At 37.6% G+C, this 24120-nt stretch overlaps 1 protein-coding gene across 18 annotated transcripts in view; it reads left to right on the plus strand.

Moving 5' to 3' along the window:
• Nucleotides 1–24120, plus strand: part of DLG2 (discs large MAGUK scaffold protein 2) — a 1964683-nt gene that overhangs the window by 1516017 nt on the left and 424546 nt on the right. For all 18 annotated transcript variants that reach the window (XM_034666214.1, XM_034666215.1, XM_034666218.1 and 15 more), the window contains one exon: nucleotides 1811–1949. In XM_034666214.1, coding sequence (XP_034522105.1) covers nucleotides 1811–1949 — 139 coding nt within the window. The remainder of the gene's footprint in view (nucleotides 1–1810; nucleotides 1950–24120) is intronic.

Genomic DNA, 24120 nt, shown 5'->3' on the forward strand with positions numbered 1-24120 from the left:
GGCATTATGATCCTCAATCACCATCACCACAGCTCTTACCTGAATATTATATTGGCAGGGAAGCCAGAGAAAGCTCTCAGTCACTATGGCAGTCGAAGTGAGTCGTGGGTGGGGTTTTCTAGGGCAATAACTAACTATGAGATGCTATGTTGAGTCCTGTAAAATCCACTCCTACATAAGCCCCATGTTTTTTTCTTTTCTTAATAGGTCAGCAAGAACTTTATCTAAGGTTCTGTCTTTGGGGACTAGATTCAGAAGCAATTTTTTTTTTTATATGAGTTTAAGAGACAGTTTTGTCAACATCAATAAGCTTGCTCATTCTGAAATTTTGAGAAACCAGTTGTGAGATTGGGAACTCGGAATATCATCAGGACTTGCCATTAATTAGAACTATGCTCTTAAGCAAGTCATTTAACCTCTCTTAGATTTAGATGTTTTTCTTGAGAGAAATTAAAAGGTTGAATAATTTTGTTACCTGCCCATTATGTTAGCTATTGCTTTTCTTAATGATCATTCAAAAATGACTTGCCCCCAAAATATGTCTTTTTCTCAAGCATTCAGTAAGCTGAGATCAGCCTTACCTTAGGATATAAAAGAATTTTAACTACCAAAGTTTTTCAAACTGGATGAATTTGGAAAAATCAGCCTTGAGATTCTGAGCTACTTCATGAAGTGTATACAAGGTCAACATTAAAGAGATAAAAGCAAAAAAACCAAGCTTGCTATTCAATTCAAAAAATATGAATTGAGTAACCTCAATATTTATAAGACACCTTATAAGGTAATATGTGGGATACAAAGGAAATGCAATCACTTTATTGGAAGAAAGGCTAATTCAGGTATATAAATAGCAGTGATATTTAGCAATGTAAGAGGAATGTACATGCATGGGAGTGGTAAAAATAAATGTGCTTTGGGGATACAAAAGAAAGGGGTACTACCTGTCTTTGGACGATCATAAAACTCTTTATGGAAAGGGTGGCATTTGAATTGTATCTTAAAGAATGGATGAAATTTCAGTATCAAAGTTGTGTTAGGAGACAGGAATTGTAGGTAACTGATGAAAGTACAAATATTGGGAAGAGTTGTCTTTGTTTGAGGCCTATAGGATATATGTAAAGTGGGACATTGAAATGGATCAATCTTATAAGAATGACAAAAGGAAAAAATTTATATTTGGTCCAGTAGCAGAAATGGAGAACGCTCAAGCAAGAGAACAGCGTTATCAGAGTTGGATTTCTCAATGTATAAAATGGATTTCTACAGAGGGGTGGGAGGCAGGAGACCCAGGAAGGAGGGGCTTTCATACATTCAAAAGGGAGATGAATTACTGTGTCGGACTAAAAAAGAAAGGCCAGAGTCCTTGGCCTTTCTGGGTTGGGAGTACAGCATATTTGGGGATTAAAGTCTTATACAAGAACTTGCTCCTAGGAGCCTTCTAGATTTGATGATTGAATATTAATTATGTGAAAAGAATGTGAGCTCTGCAATTAGAAAGCTAACATTTTTATTTCAATAGAAAATTAATCACCCTTCTGAAAATGCATGTGCTGGGTCTCTCCTCCAATTCTTCTCTCCACCTAATTATACGAGCTGGGTTTATAGATATAAATGTTACATCTTTCCAATCCTAAAGGTCACCATGTGCTTGTACATATTAAATGCAAACAAACAGTAACTCCTCCCTCTTGAGAGACAAGAAAATCCTTGGCGCGTAGCAAAGTCTTCCTATTTTTAACAGAACTATAGCATGATATACTGAATCACCCACATAACAGGTTTCTTCTCTTTTCTCTTTTTCACCCCTTAGCTTATTCTCCACCAATGGAAAACCATCTACTCTCTGGCAACAATGGAACTTTAGAATATAAAACTTCCCTGCCGCCCATCTCTCCAGGAAGGTACTCACCGATTCCAAAGCACATGCTTGTTGAAGACGATTACACCAGGTCAGATATGTTTATTGGTTAATTGGGTTTGGGATCATTACTGGGAAGAAACTGTGTTTGCCTAACATGTCAGCCGTTGCTTTGGCGGCTGACTAAAGTTTCCGAGCACCACTAGAACTTATTATTGTCTTGTCTCCAGCAGAAATCTGCAAATTCTTGCAAACATGTGTCTTTAAGAATCAAAATCACTAATACTTTGTGAGAAGTGGTACTATACATGTGGTTATAGCATTGCAATTTATTAAGACTTTTACACATGATGCCGTGTGAGCTCAACAGCCATTTTGTCAGCTAGGTAACTTGAGAGGAGGTGGTGCTAAGGTTCAAATAAGGAAGTAGCATACCAATATTACATTTCTGGTTAGTGGGGGAGTCACGACTGAAACCTTTATCTTTTGACGCTAAATTACATGTTTTTGACACCAATGACTACCCACAATACAATGGAGTTGGGAAGTGAGTCAACGCTTCCTTTAGCACAATAGCTATTAAGTATAAAGAAAAGGGATGAAATTAACTGCAAATGGTTTGAATTTAATATATGCTGTTAATTCCAAAGGGGAACAGGACAGGATTTTATGATAGAGCATAGAACCACATTGCTAATGCCATGAAGTAAAACCAAGTTTAGGCAGCATACCTATGAAAAAGTCAGGTGTGACAGTTCACAAAGCAGACCAGCTTCCTTGACTTATTTGTTACTATTAAGGATTCAATAAATGTTGGATAATGAATAAATCAATGAATGAATATGGGAATAAATAAGAATAAATACGCAACTAATGAAGCATCAAACTTTACATCGGAATCTGGGGATGTACTGTATGGTGATTAACATAATATAATAAAATAAAATTTAAAAAAAAAAGAATAAATACACATTTTTTATCTTTAAACGTTTTTATTTCAAAATAATATATGCTCATTGCATTTGGTGAAGTAATGCAAAAATGTTCAAGAAACAAAACTCTCTCCCACACTCCTGCCAGAGCAACTATCTTGAGGTTCCCAATGTAACATCCTGACATGAATCTTTCATACCTTCTACAGGTTCATATAAACCCATACAAATTCACAGTCAGATATAGATGGGGCTTGATACTGGGTTTACAAAGTAAGTTCATATTTTAGAAATTGCTCTGCAACTTGCTTTTCTCAGTGAACAATACTTTTACCTGAAATGAGATTACATAAAAATACATACACACTTTTTCTGGAAGTGTTTGTGTGTAAAAACGATAGAGATGGACCCTTTTGGTTTAACATCCTGCCTGTCTAATGAAGCCATTTGTCAGCCTTTAAAAAAAAAATAGAGGAGGCTTCCTGCCGCTGAACTTCCCTCACCGGTACCCATGCCTGCTTTGGTCTTTTCATTCCTTTGCTATTTCTTTTTAAATGATTAAGCATTTTCCATTTATTTTGCAATTTCAGGTTTGCTGAAGTAGCTTGTTACATCTTTAGCCAAGGAATGGAATGTTTAGATGCTGCAAATGTGCATCTGTGGTATAAATCAAATATAAACTTCTTCCTATGCTGAAATATCTAATCTCTATGCTCTTAATTAAAATGAGGGCTGCAGCAAAGATAATCCTCCTGGCTCTCTAAAGAATTGTATAAATATAGGCACCTTTATTCACCAGAGCAATGATCTATTTGCTTTCATTCTATCACTCATATTTGATATGATTTTAATTTGAAAATGTCATTTTATCTTACTAGACCCCATATGGAATTAAAATTGATTAAATCCCCTTTATAATCCAGGCCCTTTGCTAGCTGTTTTACATACACTATTCATTTACTTCTCCCCAAAATACAGAAAGAAGGGCTTGTACATCCCTATTTTATAGACGTGGAAGTTGAAGTTCAAAGGTGTGAAATAACTTGCATATAGTCACACAGCTTTTAGGTAGAAAAACTGTGGGTGCCCTGTCAGCTACAAAATCCTGGCCAAGAAGAAACATTTCAATTTTCTCCTTATTTTTAAAATGAAAACCAAATCATATAAAACTGTTCATCACAGTAGCTCTAAAGGGACCTGAGCATTTTGGTAAGCTCTGAAGGCAGTTAGATAAGAATAGAGACCTATTTCTACCCTTGGTTAACTATATGACTTGCCGAAAAATCATTCAACCACTGTAAACCTGTTTCTTCATCTATACAATGGAAATGGAAATCAATTTTTTCTTAACAGGATGTTGTAATGATTGACATAATACATGCAAAAAACTTAAAACAGAGCCTGACACATCATGAATATTAAATGAATGTTATCTATTTACAGTAACTATACCTGTTATAATTCTTACTCTACCTAAGATGTCACATGGAATGTTTTAACAGATGGTGTCCTAGGAATAGAGTCTGCCTATTCCTATAGGATTATGCTTGGTATTATAGTTCTTGTCCCACCTCCTCCCTTGTTCTCTGCCAGGACAGTTTCATTAAGAACTAGAAGCTTCTGAATGGCTGGTGCGTGGCAAACTCGTGAAGTAAATTATATCAGCTTAAACACACACACACACACATGCACACACACACGCACACGCACACACCTCCCACTCTCATCTTTGCTTTACAGGGGTCTGTGCTGTAGGCACTGCCATGGATCTCAGAGGTATTTACTCAAAGGCAAATTCATTGCCTTGGTCATCAATATTTATTGTATACTTCCTACTAGACAGCAGGCACTGCACTAGGAATGCAAAACTGAGTAAGAAACAACAGCTCTAAAAACTATCAAACTGGGACAAAATATAGGTAAACCAGTGGGTCTCTCAATGCCTAGTCCCTGATTATGCAGACCCCCTTTTTGAAATCTTCTATAATGCCTAATTTGTTATTTTTTTTTATCCCGAGATTATATATCTTCATATCAAAATGTCATTTTTTGTGTGTGGTAGTAAATGGCAGATATTTACTTTTTTTTTTAACTTGACCATATCCTTACTTGGAAAATGAAATATGGGCAACTTTATATCAGTTCTCATCTCTTAAAAGTAAAAGGTCTATAAAATGTCAAAGTGTGACAACTGGTAACAGCAACAAACAAAATTAGATTAGTTCTAGGAAGTTCTCTGGGGCCAAGCAGAGTTCTCTAGCACCACCGAGTTACTTAGTAAATATTGGTAAATGAATTTTAGTTTTATATGAATGCCCAAGGAAAGGCCTATAGCATCAAAGTTTTAAAGAGGAGATAACTCTTAAATTTGAGTTTGAAAAAATGTATAGGAGTTGATCAGAAAGTCAAGGGATCAGGAAGGGTGTTCATGGTAGGGGATAGCACATGCAGATTCATAGAAGAATGTGAAATAGAATAAAATGAAGCAACTCTCACAGCTTGAAAAATAAGACTTGTAAAAGAGAGTGATTCCTACCTTTAAGTTGTCTTTATATTCCTATCCTTTCTGTCATATGCAACCCATTTGTAAAATTTAAAATACATACAGTAGTAAAAGCAAAACGATCACTACTATGGACTGTTAACCAAAGTCCTTTAATATATATCATTCCCCTTATTTATATCATATTACTATTCTTGATTTTTATACATAACAAAAGTGCTCAAAGCATTTAAGTAATTGCCTCATCTCATACAGCAAGCAAATAGCAGAATCAAAATTCGAATTCAGGTCTGTCTGTGTTCCCACAGCTCTTCCTCACATCACACCCCATGCCCCATTTTATGCATTCAGTTTCCACAGAGAATTGCTGGATAAACAGTACTGGGTTTATATCAGGAGATTGGTTTCTAGTCCTGCCTCTACCTACTTACCACCTAGATGACCCTGAACAAGCCATTTAATCTCTGTAAGTCTTGATTTTCTCATCTATAAATTTGGGACAAAGGGTCTTCTAATTTCCTCATGGAATTGTGAAATTTCAATGTGATAATATGTGTTAGAGTTGCCATTTTTAAAGGGGCTAGATAAATTTCTTAGTATCCTAAGGTGTTACAGTAGCTTATATTTGAGGCCTACTTTGAATTTTCCTAAAATAGTAAATCAAGGTAATTGATCTCTAATGATGGGACTTAGGCTAATGGGGAAACATTTCTGCGAAACAGGAACCTTTCAACAACCGAAAACTCCTCAAATTGGCGGCTTTTTATTCCAGGTGTTTGTGATCTCTCATTCTATTGTAAGAAACATTTTTCCTAAAGCATATTACCTTTTTGGGGGGGAAGAAATTTTTAAAGGAATTTTGATTAGAAAAATGCTACCCTAACTTAGTTGGAATTTTTTTTCAACTCCTTCTAACTATTAGAGGAAAGGTATACCTGAGTAAACTGGGATCTTTTGTTTTTCTATTGATTTAGAGAAAGCACAAACAAAAAGGCCCTGGATAAAATTTTCTTAGTAGAAAGTCTGTTGAGTACCCTATAAATCAGTGTTCATTGTGATGTAGCTATCTGGTCTTAGGTTGTCAGTAAACTATTTTGGAAAGCTATCACTGTGATGCTGAGATGTGTTTTTGGCTCAAAGAATTACAGGCTCTCAGAATTGGAAGGGCCAGCAATGAATCTAGAGTCTAATCTTCCTTCTTCTGATGGGTAAGGAACACAGGCCCAAAGTGATACATTGGCTATCCCTAAGTCCCACAACTTGTATTAGAATCAGATGTAGAACCTAGGTCTTCAAATACCAAGTCTAGTGCTTGTTCTATTTCTCTGAGCTGGTGTTCACTTTTGTTGTTACTGTTGTTTTGGGATGGAGTAAGAAGAATTATGAAACCTGTGAACAAGCAATGATCACCTGTGAACAGTACCCACTTTGTATATTACCTACAACTATGGATTCTCCCTTTACTGGGCCAGGGGTAACCTGGTCACCCAGATGAGGTGCAAAGCACAGGCCCTTACCATCTGGCTCACGATTCTCAGGATACACGAACAAATCATCAGTACTAAAATGAAACCAAAAAACTTTGAGATGCAATGTGTAACTGCTCCTTCAGGAGGTGGGGACTCAGTTTACCAAGTTATGAATGTGATAAATGTCATTATGAAAACCAGGGACCTAAAGTATACCTATGAGTCATATATGTCCCAGTGAGAGAAACCAAGTTCACCTGGCCCTGACCCTAGTATACCCAGGTGTCTTTTTGATTGGCTCTACATAATGTTCCCTCACATAATTTGGTTACTCAAAAAGCATAATCTAAGGGAAATCTCGAGAAAAGTTTCTTGTCCCCAGAAACCTTCCAGAATGACTCTAAACTGTGACTCTGATATTCACCAGTTTAACTTTTTTATTTACTAAGTAGATATGAGCCCATCAGACTAGAGTCTGCCTCTACTCTGTTATCCCCAAATTATAGAACATTAGCTTACTGGGTACAGTATCTAAAATGTATTCCAGCTGTCTTTTTCTTTCACTCATTCGTTCTTTCATTCAGTGAATATTCAACTTCCGCTATGTGTCAAGCATGGTTTTAGCAACAAAATTACAGTGGTGAGCAAACCAAACAAGTTCCCTGTCCCCATGGAGTTTACATTCTGGTGCGTCAAGTAAGAGACACACAGATAAATGATTTAAGTGCAAATATTGGTAAGTACTACAAGGAAAAAATAGAATAATGTGATAGAGACTGGGGATGAGAACAATAATAAGTAGGATAACCAGGAGATGCCTCTCAGAGGAGATAGCATTTGAGCTGAGACCTGAATAACAAGAAAAAGTGGTGATATAAAGATCAGAGAAAGAACATTCCAGGAAGAGGGAATAGCAAGGCCAGTCACTGAGACAGAAATAAGTTTAGCATGTTCCAGGAATATAAGGAAGTCCAGCTTGGCTGGGAAGAGATGAGCTAATGGGAATATGGCAGAAAATTAGGTTGGAGAAGGAGTCAGGAGCCAGATGACATAGAACTCTGTCATCTGTCAATGATGAAGAAGTATAGGTCTGATTTTGAGTGCCTTGAGAATCCATTAAAGAATACTAACCAGGAACATGAAATTATCTGATTTATATTAGAAGAAAACCTCTCTGCTGTGTGGAGAAGTAGAGGGGCCATTGAAGAAATGAGGGGAGAGGTTATGGCATTGAGACTAGAGAAAGAGGGAGCAGTGAGGACAAGGAATGCCACCTGAGCTCTGTTTTAGAGCTAAAGTCCATAGCCAGTGTTTCGCGTGAGGAGCCCGCCTGCTTTAGTCAGGCTAATTTACTACTGACCATTTCTACAGTTTTTATCACCTAGGGAGTAATCTTTCAGGAGCAGCATAAGTTTGCCACTGCTGGTGATTTTTTTTTTCCCTTGCTATTTAACTGTGGATCAGAAATGGTTAGAGGCTAATTCTCATATGTTTCTATCTACATGCCCTGAGGCCTTGAAATATGAACTTCTTTTTCCCAGGATCTGGGGTAGAACATGAAAGAAGCTTTCTGTCCAAGCCTGAAATACATAAAATCTTATATTTTCTCATAAAAGTTTGGGAAATATCCTTGTTCACTTCAATGTAAAAACACTTTGATTACACATTAAATTATTTAACACAAAATCTTAAAGTGAACTCAACACACCAGAAAGATTTTCTTTTTGGGGATACTTGGTCCCCTGCAAGTACTGTAAACCCCAAGGTACATATGAGTACCCAAGTTTGAGAAGCACTGAGCTGATTTACACAGACTTGTCGGTTATTAATTTTGTGTTCTGGAAACAGCCCTTTAATCATGGCTCAAGTTTTGTAGTCTCCATTAAGGACAGGCTCTTAAAGGATCAGACAAGACTGCATCACAGTAAAGTCTGGGCATAGTCTAGAGTCTCTGTACTTTTTTAACTTATATTTAATGACTTGAAATCTTTTCTGGATGAACTGGAAAATCTTTCTTCTGACACAGAAAAGAAATCTTTTCTTACTCATCTTTAACCAAGTATAGTAGAAAGAACTGGTTATGCCCCATGCAGACAACTGACCCTGCTTTAAGCAGAATTAATATCTGTATAGCTGAGAGATTAGCCTTGGAGCCGCCCTGCTCAGGCGGGGCTCCACCTTGACCACCTCCTAGCTCTGTGACCTTGGGTAACTTACGTAATCGCCCTTTGCCCCAGTTGTCTCGTTCATTTTTTTGTTTTTAGTTGTCTCATTGATAAAAAAAGCAGAATAATACCTCTCAAGAAAAAAACCTCTCAATAAATGTTAGATATTATCAATTATATTTAAAACAAGAATTTTCAGATGAACACCATAAATAAAATCATTTTTTGGTAAACATCCTCTGTAGAATGAAAGTGTAGCCACCAGTGGTGTGTAGCTGCTCAAAGTTAGCTATGTATGGGATGCCTGGGTGGCACAGCGGTTAAGCGTCTGCCTTCGGCTCAGGGCGTGATCCTGGCGTTGTGGGATCGAGCCCCACATCAGGCTCCTCCCCTATGAGCCTGCTTCTTCCTCTCCCACTCCCCCTGCTTGTGTTCCCTCTCTTGCTGGCTGTCTCTGTCTCTGTGAAATAAATAAAAATAAAATCTTTTAAAAAAAAGTTAGCTATGTATACAGTTTTTTCAACTTATCTTGCAGAGCACATTAGAACATTTTACTACAGAAAGTCTTACAATCTGAATGCTTTCTTAGGGATCTTCGTTTTTGCGACTGCTGTGAATACCTAGTACCACCTGCATTGAAAATCTAATCTAGGATTCAGTGGAACCAAATATGATCGAACAACAACAAACATAACTAAAACCAATCTATCAATATGGGCTCTGGGGCTAAACACAGTTATCCTCTGGATAATTTATTGACTTTGCCCTTTTTTATTCACGGTAGCTCTCAACAACTAACACCATGTAGCTTTTCCCTTAAAAGAAACTCTGTGGAACATGGCGTCAGACTCCTTGCAGGTCTTACAAAGTGCATTATAAAACTTAACCAAATCAAAGATTCATCTGCAATGTCTCTGAGTAATCTCTTTTGTTCTGTGCCCCGTGCCTGACTCCTCTGACATGGAGCCTGCTATTAGAATGTCTTTTTTGAAGCAAAGTGTAGCAATGGGAAGGGGCGAGTGAGGCAAAACTAGTGAGACAGATGGAGGATAAGCCATCTAGTGGAGCCTTGAGGGGAGTTTGCTCTTTATGGAGGGTGGCTCCGCATAACCATTTTAGGTTTACTTACATCAACCGTGAGGCATGACTGATAGAGCTGTCCTGCTAGAAATAGAATGAGAGGGTATGCTAATGAGGAAGATGACAAATCTTAATTAAAGGAAGATATCCAAATATGTACTGGAAAACATGTTAAGCTTCTGTTCGCTGTCAGGGAAATGAATTTAATATTAGGAAAAATGAACCAGTAATGAGGATTTTAAACCTGTCTTTCGTAGGTATTTATTATTCCCCATACCTAATAAATCAGCCAGACATAAATACGTAGTTCTAGGCCTTATAATTTTATGGAAGATGGTTATTATGCATCTATAGCTATTATTGTTAGAAATATAGGATGCACATAGATAGTTATTTAATCAAAGCTGCTTTACATTTCTTTAGTTCATCCTTGGCCTCAGGTCTAGTCGAGGCAAAAGAAAAAAGATTAATGACAGACAATGGAGAATGTTGGAGGGACCACTGGAGAAGCAATCAACTATGAGCTGACCCCCTGTCCTTTCACACTGCAAGTAAATTACTGTCACCAACACAGTATGCTGCTTATTTCTGGCCTTTATCTGTATGATATTGAAAAAGGGTGTATATTATGACTCAGGACATGTGGACATGGCCTCTTTCTCTAGCAGTTTTTTTTTTTTCACATTCATGTGTAAGTAAAGTAATGGTAGACAGAAGACAGCTGATCCCTAATTGTCCACATCTGGGTATACACTTTGCAAATTATCCATGCCAGCATCGGAATCCCTGAGTGACTTCCTGTCCTCTCATATATCATAAGCTGCTGTCACTGAGGTTACCATATTAATCCTAATGATTGCCTTAATGAAATAAAAGAAAATTATGGGATACAATTCTTGCATTCCAAAGAATTATATTCTTTTTTTTTCAAGATTTTATTTATTTGAGAGAGAGAGAGTGCGCACACGAGAGAGCAACTGGTAGAGGGAAGGGCAGAGCGAGAAGCAGGTTCCTTGCTGAACAGGGAGCCCAATGTGGGGCTCGATTCCAGGACCCTGAGGTCATGACCTGAGCTGAAGGCAGATGCTTCTCTGATCATGGTCATAATCCCAGGGTCCTGGGATCGAGTCCCTCATTGCGGGGGGGGGGGGTCCTTGCTCAGCAGGGTGCCTACTTCTCCCTCTGCCTACCTCTCCTCCTGCTTGTGCGTGCTCTCTCTCTCTGACAAATAAATAAATAAAATCTTAAAAAAAATAATTGTGAACTCTAAGGCAACAGAACGTATCCAAATAAAATGCAGAATGACTAAAGGAAAAAAAAAATCCTAGTGACTTATGGCACCAGAAAAAAGCAGAACTTGGAGTACCAAGTAGTCAAAATTTTTTGGCATTTGATGAAAATTATAAGTCATATTGGTCTAAGACTCTCAACCTAGCCCCAAGATATTGTAAAGAGAGGGACATAATAAAAATTGATCCCTTGTCAGAACTAACGCAAGCTAGAAGAAAGTGGAGCGTCTTTACACTGAGGGGTTGCTGGCCCCAGGGTTTGTAGCCTGAGCGACAGCAGAACAGAGCTTTGATGACTGAGAATGGGAAGGCTGTGAGGGGCAAACATCAAGATTGGGGACAAACATCAAGAGTTGTTCTGGGAAGTGTTAAATGTGCAATGTCTACAAGGCAACCAAGCGAGATGCTGATTCAGCAGTGGGCATCTGTAATTAGCAAAGCAGGAGTCCAAGCACAGTCAATTTGGCTCCAGAATCTATACCTTGGTGCTATTAAAGGTCACACAGCTGGTATATAACAGGATCAGGATTCAAACTAACTCCAGAGTCTGGCTCTTTTTGCTGCACTGCACGGGTGGCATTATTAGCTTTAAGATTTCTTGAATCTCCTCTATGTTTCAGGTTAGTCTTTATGGCTGTTTCTGTCCACGAACGTAGAACTTAAGTTTTCTATCACAGCCCCCCACCCTCACCCAGCAGCACTAACAACCTATTTGGGGGAGGCAATCAGCATTTCTCAGGGAGACATGAGGCCTCCTGGATTGTCCAGTTCCAGGCAGGGGTTCAGTCCTTAAATGCCTGTCATTCCTACTATAGCACCAGACCCCATATGGTTGCCTTAATGAACATTTCAAGTCCTCACTGAAAGAGGTTAGGAGACCCTGTGAGTGTATGTGTCTCTGTGTAAAGATTCAAATATCAACCTCCTCCTTGATGTTTTTAAATTAGATCAACCTTGAAGTAGAACAATGTAAGTCATTTCTCATGTAGACCGTGTCTTAAGGGAGATGCTGTCACCTGGTCCATTGGCATCTGACATTTTGCTTTATGTTTTTTATCCCCCTAATCTTTTTCTTAAATTTCATTTACCATCCTGAGATGGGATGAAGGCAGAATGAAACTGCTGAAGTAAATGTGATAGCCAGAGATTTCAAAGCCAATTATGGGAGGCCCTGCTCTGAATTTATAATAGTATTAGTAAACCCTTCTAGCTGCCTAGTATTATATTTTCCTGTTTCTCATTTAGTTCTTATAATGCCACATGGAATTGGCAGAGAGTGTTGCCATGCGTGTTTAACAGACTGGGAATCTAAGATGATAGAGATTCTGCGAGTTCTCCTGCAACAAATAGAAAGTAGGTGACAAATGCAGAATCCAGCAGCAGGGTAGGCCCTGGGTGAAGAGCCCAGATTTTGAAGTCAGAATAACTCTGGCTTTACCACTTAACTAGCTGTTTGAGCTTGGATGAGTTATGTAACCTCTCTGTGCCTGTTTCCCCAAAAGTGCCTATACCATGGGTTATTATCGGGATTAAATGTAATCTATATAAAACACTTTGAACAGAGCCTGGCTTAAAATAAGCTGCATTCAGGTTAGCTCTTTATTATTATGTTTATTATTATTACTATGATTATTATTATTATTACCCTGACTTTCAGTCCCAGGTACCATGGTGTCTGTAGGACTGGCTGCCGTTGTGATGATAGCACTGCTGTTTGGGGAGGATAGATGAGATTCGGGAATGAATGAAACGAAAATATGATTCCAGCTAGCCTAATAAAACATAGATTTACACAATCTTTACACTTGCCTTAAAGGGTAGATTTTTAGAGTTTATATTGATTTAGTGATGTTTCCTTTATATTTCAGTGTCTTTAAAAAATACATATTGATCTCAATTAAAAATAATCTGCTCAAGGGGCGCCTGGGTGGCACAGCAGTTAAGTGTCTGCCTTCGGCTCAGGGCATGATCCCAGCGTTATGGGATCGAGCCCCACATCAGGCTCCTCTGCTATGAGCCTGCTTCTTCCTCTCCCACTCCCCCTGCTTGTGTTCCCTCTCTCGCTGGCTGTCTCTATCTCTGTTGAATAAATAAATAAAATCTTAAAAAAAAAATAATCTGCTCAAAACCAAGCCTATCTATGAAAGTTCTATAAAAAGAAAAGCCTTAATATTAAACTGATTTTTAATTTAAATAATCTAAATTTAAAAATTCTAGAATGTTCAGTAAACATAAATATATACCTTTCCAAATACTCAAATTTACTATGCAGGCACCATAAAACTTTTAAAATAAATGGCAGTGTTTACTTTTGCATACTTTCATGACTTGAGCACAGAAACCAAGTATATGCATAGCAACACCTATCATGATGCTTCGCAGTTCCCCGGGGGTAGCGCTAATGCCATGGCTTCAGTGCATAGTATTAGATTGGACCATGTATGGTTGGATACAGTTGTATGTGCAGTATATATATGTAAATCCATATAATGTTGGGTGTAACTATAATTAGCTAAAAGGCGGACTTTAAATTTGTGAGAACTAAGGGGAGCTATGTAGCAGTTGCAATTGAGTATGAAAATCATAATGAAATCTACCTGGCTAAAGCAAAGTAAGATTTTTTCCCCAGAACCACTGTCTTCTGTAGCTTAGAGAAAAGTACTTGGTTAAATTCTTCTCACAAAAAGTAATTTAAATATATATCTATATATAGATATATAGATATGATGAAATAATGAGAGGTACTATTTCTTACCTTCCCCTGAAAAAAAGAATATTAATATTTGTATTCTACATACAGATCATAACATTTATCAGCTGAATATTATGTCCAAAATTGCATAGCAATACTTGTATTCTACAGTACTGGAAGAGATCATGCAATTCAGAAATGTGACTTGTTCATACCTTTCTCAAAAACAACAGGTATGCTGTCTAAAATTGTGGTTTCAAACTCTGACAACCCATCAGTCACCTGCAAAACGTGTAAATGCGGGGTCCTGAGCCCCACCCCAGATCTACCGAATCTGGGTGTCCAAGGATAGAGCTCAGACAATAGTTTTAAAAACAGAACCAAACACCTCACAGGTGATTCTGATGCACAGGCAGGTTTGGAGAGCCCCTGGCTTAAATTCATTGTCTTTGACTTCAGAAAATCAGATGACCAGCAGTAAAAGCAAAATGGAGCACATTGGAAGAAAACATGGCCAGGCATATTTCCGATAGTGTAAATTTTCATAAAAACATTGGATAACCCTGAAACACTGACTGTATTAGTGACAATGTGCAAAGAAAGGGTATTGCTCTTAAGAGTTATCAAAAGCAGAATTTGCTCAGATGTTATCATTAAAATTGCCTGCTGTTGCAGGTATGCATTTTACTCTATAAACACATTTTTTTTAAATGACACATTACTTTATTTCCTTTAAACCAAATTACATCTAATTATAGGTTTTAGGAGCTCAGACTTTTGAAGAACAAAAACTGGGGAGAGTTTCTTTGGGAAATTCTGCTTTCCCTTCTTTACACCTATCTCCAGTGAGACAAGAGAACACAAGGGTCTGAATATCTGCTGCCAACTTGGGGAGGAAAAAGCATAGTAAGTTCAAAACACAAATTAGTATGTGAGGAGCACCTGTGTGGCTCAGTTGATTAAGCATCTGACTCTTAGTTTCAGCTCAGGTCATGATCTCAGGGTCGTGAGATGGAGCCCTATGTTGAACTCTGCACTCAGCGGGGAGTCTGCTCGAGTTTCTCTCCCTCTGCCCCCCCCACAATAAATAAATCTTAAAAAGAAGAAGAAGGAGAAGGAGAAGAAGAAGAAAAGAAAAAGAAGAAAGAAAGAAAGAAAGAAAGAAAGAAAGAAAGAAAGAAAGAAAGAAAGAAAAAGAAAGAAAGAAGAAAGAAAGAAAAGAAAGAAAGAAAGAAAGAAAGAAAGAAAGAAAGAAAGAAAAAAAAAAAAAAAAAAGAAAGGAAAATTAACTAACTATGTTAGTGCAATTCAGAAATGCTCTGTTCCCTAATCCCCTTTTCTGTGGAACAAATGTTTTTATATAGGAATGTTAGATAATTTTAAGTTCCTTAAATACACAGCTACCTACCACCTTACAGCAGAACTGACAATATCCTTATGACTAAATGCATCTCTGGGTTAGGACTAGCTGTTGTCATCTCACGGACCTATCACAGATGCCAAATAGCTGTGATCAGAATATATCATTCTAAATTTCTCCCATCTGCTGGGTCTTTTCCGGATTGGTTAGATATAGTAGTTGGAGAGTTCAGCATTATTGATAGTCTTAAAAGGAAAAAGAAAAATCTCCTCCGTCTGGTTTCTTTGCTGCTATATCTTCATTCATTACAGTAGTTCATTTATAAGCAGCTCTCACTTTCATTGGATGTACTGGTCCAGTCAGGATCTCTCTGGATCCTCCAGATAAGCCAGGAGTCCTCTCCCCAGATGGGCCTCAATGCCATCCCATCACTCTGTGTAACTTGTGTTCTTACTCAACCAGTGGAAACACTTTGGCCAACAGCATACAAGGAGCGCTCTCTTACTTAAAACTCCTCAGGACATGAACAGGAGGGTGATTGGAATGATTATCTCAAAACAGTCTGACAGGGAGAAGAGGTTTAGGAAATTGTGAGGAGAATAGTCTGGTAATTCTGGCGAGTGTGTTAATGTTGGCTGAGTTCTGCCAATCTCAGGCATTCTGATAAGTCATTTAGATACTTTTTTCCTATTCATTTTCACAATACTGCTGTCATGTGCTCTCTCGCGTAATTGCACAGGACTGAAAATTGGACAGATTAAGTAGTTTGTCTAAATATGCACAGCTGATAGGTAATAGACTTGGAACTCAAACTTGGTCTGTGTTTCACTAAAATGTGTTACTACCTAGGAGATTAAATATGTGTAAAATTCCTTAAATTCACATAATCCACTTAATGTCCCCAAGAGTTGAGAGAGTTTATTTTGTCTAGTAAAATAGAAGTTCTCCTATAAATGGGTTCATATGTTGTGCATTGTTATATTTTCAGAATATCTTCCACTTTCCCCCTTCATGTCTCCATGCTCTGATCAACCTAACCAGGTAACTAACTGGCTATACCAGCCACCCTGCCCCCTCTCACAGTGCCCTTGACCAAACATGCTCCCCTCAGCTACCTCCCTCTTCATTTTCATGTGTTTCAATCCTATCCACTGGTACCGGCCCAACTCCAGTGCCTCCTGAGAAGATCCTCCCTGCTGGATATCGTTTCCTCTTAATTTGAATTCCCAGGACAGTCTATCTTTCCCTCCCATCACAGTTAACCAGTTTTGGTTTATTTTACTACACGCATGCACACACACACACATCCTCCTTCTAAGACAAAGTGATGCTTAAGGAAAGAATCTATGTCTGGATCAGATTTTCATCATCCACATCAACTAGATTAGTACATAAAAATAACTACTGACTGAGCACCTACTATAATGGCGGTGATTCATTAAAGCTTTGCGTAGAGTATCTCATTTAATCTCATAGCAGTCCTATAAGGTAGCTTTTAACATAAGCCACTTTCTAAATAAGGCAGCCAAGATTCAGGCAACTTAAGTAACTTCCCCAGTCACACAGCTAAGTAAGCAGCAGAACAGTATTCAAACCCAGGTCTTATTGCCTGAAAGCTCATGCTCTATCCACCATGTTCATAGCCTCCCTGTATGTTCTCTAAATATATAGATGTTAGATGAATGAGTAGATGCATTAGTAAAACAAACAAACAACAAAAAAAACCCTTACAGTTGTTAATTTGTTTTAATTATCATCATTTCTATAAAAGAATTCTGGCTAGCATATAGTTTCTCTGACGTAGACTAAACCTTAACTGGGATCCTCTTAATAAATGAATATATTTGCATGACTGGAGACATTTGAGATTCTGACAAATTAAAACAGTAAGTATGGTGATGCCAGTTGCCGTCCTGCTAGTCACAACCAATTATTCATAATGCTACATTGCCACTCTTATAATACCTTGTTAGTACCTATGTATCATATAGAAATAAAGTTGCTCAATATTAAAGAAAAATTAGCACTAAAGTGGGGAAATTTATTTTTTATTTCTGACTTGTTTGAGAATATGTAAATCCCTAATGGTCCTCTGGAATAGAAAAAAATATTTTTGAAAAGTAATTTAGGGGTGCCTGGATGGCTCAATCAGTTAAGCGTCTACCTTCAGCTCATGTCATGGTACCGGGGTCCTGGGATCAAGTCCCGCATCAGCTGCCTGCTCAGCAGGGAGCCTGTTTCTCCTTCCTCTACTGTTTCTCCCATGCTCTTTCTCTCTCAAATAAATAAAATATTTTTAAAAAAATAATTTAAAAATACAGGAAAATATAATTAAGGTAATCAAAATTACCTATAATTCTACCACTCGGAGAAAGCACCATTAGCATTCCAGGGACTTTTCTAGACATACATATAGACATACAGATATGCTTCTCATGAAATTGGCAGCATGCTACATATGCGGACCCATGGCAGAGTCATATGCAGATTCTCAGCTTCAGCTTCTACAATGAACAATTTTTAATGTCCTTTAAAAGTCATTTAGAAAACATGTAATATTGAAAGAAAATAAAAATGTAATGTGAACATATTTCTCAGAAATGATATTCAGCAAGTTCTCTGGCGTATGCTTCCAAATTTTTTTCTCATCATTATATAAAATTGAGATCATACTTTATCTTTTTTATTGTTTACAAAAACTGGGTTAAACTGCATATGCTATTTTAACCTGCTTTCTTCAGTTAATTATATGTTGTGAGTTTCTTTCCATTTCATCAGATCTTACACAGCAATAATTTTAATACCTACATGTCTATTCAATACTAATGAACATACGTGTTTTTTCCGGTGTTATGCTTTCACAGACTTTGTGACAATGATCATCTGTGTACACCTATTGTACTCCGTTTTGTAGGACAGATTCCTGGAAGTGGGATTTCTGGGTAATAGCTTCAGTGGTTTATACCACCACCACCAGTGTATGAGGGAGGTCTCTGCAGCTATTAGAGAAAGTGTGGATGGTGCTATGTGTGCTAACTTAGAAGGACATCTGTCATAAGAAGTAAATTTAAAAAATAAAAGCAGTAGCATAATATGTATAATATCAATATCAAATTTTTATCTGAAATTATATATCTGCATGTAGATTTGGGGGTAGATATAAATTCAGGAACAGATACAGAGATATAATGTTTGCACTGGGTGTACAAAAATAAATTAGGCACATTTGCTGACAAAAATAAATTAGGCACATTTGCTGACATTTGTTTGAATGCAGCAAACCAAAAGGAGAATCAGAGTAAAAAGGTAAACTGTACCACAGTATGAATGAAGATGCTGCAAGGCAGAATATTGGCCATGGACAGGAATTCAATGGCAAAGGGGCCAGCTTGTTGCCAGATAAAAGAACTATGTGCAGTTAAATTTGAATTTAAACAACAATAAACAATGAATAGGTTTTTAGTAGTAATATGTCCCAGGCAATATTAATATTTATATTAAAAATTATTCATTGTTAACTCAAAATTCAGATTTAACAGAACATTCTTTATTTTTATTTGCTATATCTGACAGCCCTGGGAATAGCTGTAAACATGATTTTGTCATCATAAGAGGAAATCATCTCTTACGGATGAATTTACATCCACAAAAATGACTAGAAATGGACAGAAAAACCAGGTCACTGCCAGATTTCCTGTTCTAATACCTGTGATACTCGTGGCATTTACTGAGTGCCTGTCAGGCACTGTGCTAAGTGCTATTCAAGCATCATTTCACCTAATACTCAGAAGGCCGTAAGAGGTAGGCCCTATTCTTGCTCACAGGAGGAGAAACGGAGGCTTAGAGGTAAACAAATTCTCCATGATCACATGGCTTAGAAAAGTTGTGGGGCTGGAACTTGAATCCAGACAATCAGACTCACAGCTTGCCCTCTTGGTTCTATTCTCTACTGCCTTTAAAATCAGGGCTGTAATTGCCAAGATGACCAAGAATATAGACCCATGAAGGAAAGTTTATGCTTTAAAAAAACCCAAAAACATAATGATTACACACGCAGGCTTTGCAGCCAGATAACCTGGGTTCAAAGCCCAGCCCCACCACCAAGTCAGCCATGTGAGGGGAGACAAGGTGGTGCTAAGCCTTGCAGCTAATACTTTTATATACATCTTAGGATTCATGGGAATAGTACAGGATGTAGAATCCATAAAGCGTATGTAACACAGGGCCTGCCTCCTATAAGTTCCCAAGATACATGTTATTTTTATCATTTAAAATACATCAGAGGACAAAACCAAGTGGCAGTCATTAAGAATAGACTGGATGGGGGAGCCTGGGTAGTGCAGTCGTTAAGCGTCTGCCTTCAGCTCAGGGCGTGATCCCAGCGTTATGGGATCGAGCCCCACATCAGGCTCTTTTGCTATGAGCCTGCTTCTTCCTCTCCCACTCCCCTGCTGTGTTCCCTCTCTCGCTGGCTGTCGCTCTGTCAAATAAATAAATAAAATATTTTTTTAAAAAAAGAATAGACTGGATGGGAGTTTGGAAAGGAGAAAAATCTACAATCAGGTATACTTCAGAAGGTTTTGTGGAGAAAATGAGAGCAAGACCCTTCTTAGGAACTATGAACAACTGATACATTTACATATACAAATACAGGGTTGGAAGAAAGGATCAGTATGTATAAATTTCAAAGTAATATGAAGCATCTACTCAAGGGAATTTAGGTCCTCAGTGTACACCTTGGGCTGAAATCCCAGTAGAAGTCCTTCTTAGTGGGTGGTCTTCTCCAGAGAGAGCAAGGCGGTGCTAGAGCTGTCTCTCATTCTCACAGATGTCTTATCCTTTCTCTATGGCCATAAAGCAATCTTTATCCCCTGCTTGCAGTAACAGGCCCAGAAGAGTAAATGGTATAACAGCTGCATGAAAGAGAGGGAAATGGACCATCACAAAGGGATAGGAAAGAAATCCATCTAAGTGATTTGGTTAAAGCCACCTCACCCTTCCTGTCAATAAGTTGAGAATTATATTCAAACATTATTTTTTTCTTCCTAGGAGCTGCTGTTGTACTCAAGCTGAGCTTTCTTTCAGTTAAAGGTGTTAAGTATTTTCCCCCCTACAGACACTGTATTAATAATGTAAAATTGGCATACAGAAGTAGATAGCGAAATTAATGCTTTGCATTCTATTTTAGAAGATATGATTTGACTAAACATATTCAGAAATTTTTATGTAGGTGTGAATTTAAAAACTCAAGATCTTATCAGATCCAGAAGCTTTTGGTTTAGATGTTACAGATATAAATAATCTTGGAGCCTCTGAGGAAAGAAAATTATTGTAGAGGTAAATGTTTTAATATCATGTTAAACAGAAACCCTAGGGAGATAATTAAGCTTTGGGCCTTCTTTTGGGGACTTTTGTGATGTTCCCCATATTTTTTTTTTTATCATTCAACCTTTTTTTTTTCCGAATTTGTATCCAAAAAGAATGATCCTGCTTTCTTTCACTATACCATTTTTGAATAGTACTGGCCGGAAATAATGAAGATGTGTTTAGTTATCCACAGGCCAAATCTAAGAATACCAGTGGAATGCCCAGCTCACCTCAGACTGCTGTGCTGAGACTACATCTTTGCTGGAAGGGCAAAACTGAAAGGGTCAGGTAGCTCATCCCCCAGCAAATGAACAGAGTGCATACTTGACCCAAAGGATGCCAATCCAGAGGCTAGCCAGCACCCAGCAATGTGGTTCAGTCAAAAAAAGCAAACTAGGTCTATTGAGTTCTCTCAGGAATTTTTAATTAAAAGGCAGCCCGAATGAACACCTGTCAGTGAAAAATGAAGCTAATAGGTAATGATGAAAAGGAGACCAGAGGGTCTATCGTGAGCCGTGTGCAAGTTGGTGTTATTAGGAAGCAGAAACTAAGAGCAGCAGAAACAGTGAGGTAGAGAGTATCTCCTTTATAAAATACCAGTTAAAGAAGGTCATGGCTAGAGAGAGGAGAAGGAAGTAGCACAAAGAGAAAAGGTCAATTTGATGGGAAATCTCTAGAGTTGAAGCAGTTCACTATATCCCATCTTCCAGAGCTCCACCAGTGCAGCTTTTCCTGAATTCCCAAGTACATATGTCCTGTCACCTGCAGTAGCTCAAAGAAGTCTCTCTGCTCCTTGCAATCAAATTTCCTTGCAAACAAGATTTTGCTCAATTAGCAGAGGGAACATTTTATCTTACTCACTACCGTGTGTGTGTGTGTGTGTGTGTGTGTGTGTGTAACCTCTCTTTGGGCCTGGTATAGGGTAGGTTTTTGGTAAATATAGATTAAATGAATGAATGTAAACATGAACAGTACAAGTAATTGAACTCTCATTGCATTCAGTGGGAAGAGCACCAATCTCCATGGTTTTCCGTCACTGGTGGATTTTAGACTTGTGCTCAAGACCTGCCTGTCTTTTAAAGTTTGTCTTCTACTGAAGCCTCCTTAAACTTTCTGAATGGGACACGTTTTTAGATTCCCCTTTAACTTTGCATGTGCTCTTTATTACCACTTCCTAGAAGGCCCTCTTTCATCCCACCCCAACCCAATCCTTACCTCCACAGCATTTTCTTCCCTGTCTCCTTAGGCTCTTTAAGAGAATTAGGTGTTTTCAACTCCCACTGTCCCCACAGTCCCATGTACAATTTCATACTACACTTTATTCAACATGATAAAGAAAAGCATTTTCCTATATCATTAGAATTTTTTGTGAAACTTAACTTTAATGGCTAAACAAGAAACCATCATGTGGCCGTATCTCATGTTTTACATTTACTTTTGTCTTCTTTTTTGGACATTTTGATTGTTTACTTTTGTTCTGCTTTTCTCATACAACAAACCACAATGACTTTCTCTCTATGGAACCCTGTGTCCACATTTTTATTTTATTTTTTTTTTATTAGTATTGCCCACTAGAGGTAGAATTGCTGAACCAAAGGGCAGGATTACTTCTAAAACTTCTGAAATATGCTGCCAAATTGCTTTCTTGAAATGTTATAAGGGAGTTTAACACTCCATAGCACCAGCAATATGAGTGTCTAGCTCACCATACCACAACTGAATTGTGATTTATCGATTTTAAAATCCTCCATTATTTTTAAACAGGTGGGGGGGCAGAGCATTTAATTTGCATTACTTTTATTCCTAGTGAGGTTCAACATTTATATTTGTGTGTCTATTTGTCATTTATATTTTCTCTTTTGTGATTGGATGCCAAATGCCTTCGTCTATTTTCTTTTGAAAATTTATGGTTTTTGTTACTGAGTTGTAGGAGCATCTTTAAAATACTGATAAATGTATTTGAGAAGATGCTTTCCCAACTTATTACTTGTTTATGACATTTTTTTTTACTTCAGCAGTTTTAAATTTTTACGTAGTCAAATCTCTCATCTTTGATATGACTTCTTCCATTTATTTTATGCTTAAAAAATTTTTTTCCAGGGTGCCTCAGTGTCTCAGTCAGTTAAGTGTCTAACTCTTGATCTCCACTCAAGTCTTGATCTCAGGGTCATTAGTTCAAACCTCACGTTGGGCTCCACACTGGGTGTTTTTTAAAAAAAAAAAAAATACTTTTCCATCAGGGTACTAGATGCCTATCAATCTACTTTTTTGGTGGATTTACATTTTATCCTATGAGTTCAATTAAAAAGAAAAAAATTGAAAACTAGGTTTATAAAAATAAAAGAATTTAAACACTGTAAAAGGGCATATTAAACCTGCTCAAATAATTCAAATGTCAAAAACCCTGGTCTGGCCATGATACTTGGGCTTGTGCGGCTTAGGTAGTGTTTGTTTCAACATCCTTCAGAATGCCGCAGAAATACTGTAGCTGGACACATTTACCCAGTGCCAAGATATGGTGATTCCTGTCCTCTTTGGAATTACACCTATTATAGATACCATTGTCAAGGTCATTGACTTTCAACTTCTAATTTAAAAAAACAAAACAAAACAACACACACAAAAAAAACAAAACAAACAAACAAACAAAAAACACTGAACCATTTATAATCCAGTCATTTGAGAGCCCAATTTTGTCGAAACCCATACATTCTTTTGAAAAAATAAAGCACCTTAATAATTGAAAACCTTCAAAATGACTTTAAATGGTGCAGCTTGTACTCTGCCATCTCTGTCCTCAATAAACATAGTAAAATATAACTGAGAATGATATTTCTACAGAGAAAATTGTGAATTGATCCTACTTTCCATTTTTAAAAGTATTATTTATAGATCATGGTACATAGGCTATTGCTAATAACAAATTACTTATGGCCCAACAATTTGATATGACACCACAGCTGTGAGTCATACAGGAAAGCAAATCATTATGAAGGTGCAGGCGCAAATTAGGAGTTGGAGTTGGAGATGATATCTTGTTAGAGACAGTGAAAATAATTGAGAAGTTCAGGCAAAGTGAGCATCAACCCCGAAGGCTCTGAAAGAGGACCAACTACCTTTTCAATATCAAAAGCAAAAGTGAGTCTTTAAAAGGCAACATTATGCAGTGCCTTTGGTGATACTGAAAACCAGATTGTAACTTCCTTTGTTCTATTCTCTTGTAGAGAATCCACATGACATTAACGTGCTAATACATGAACCGCCTGCTAGGGGAGCAGCATTCTCAGAGGCTAGGCAGCCCTGTGAGCACAAGTGCCTGAAAGTGATAAACAAGATAAAAAATAAATAAATAAATAATAAATAAATAAATAAATAAAAGCAAAAGCAAAAAAAAAAAATAGAATA

Source organism: Ailuropoda melanoleuca, chromosome 8, assembly GCF_002007445.2.
Source record: "Ailuropoda melanoleuca isolate Jingjing chromosome 8, ASM200744v2, whole genome shotgun sequence".
Lineage (NCBI taxonomy): Eukaryota > Metazoa > Chordata > Mammalia > Carnivora > Ursidae > Ailuropoda > Ailuropoda melanoleuca.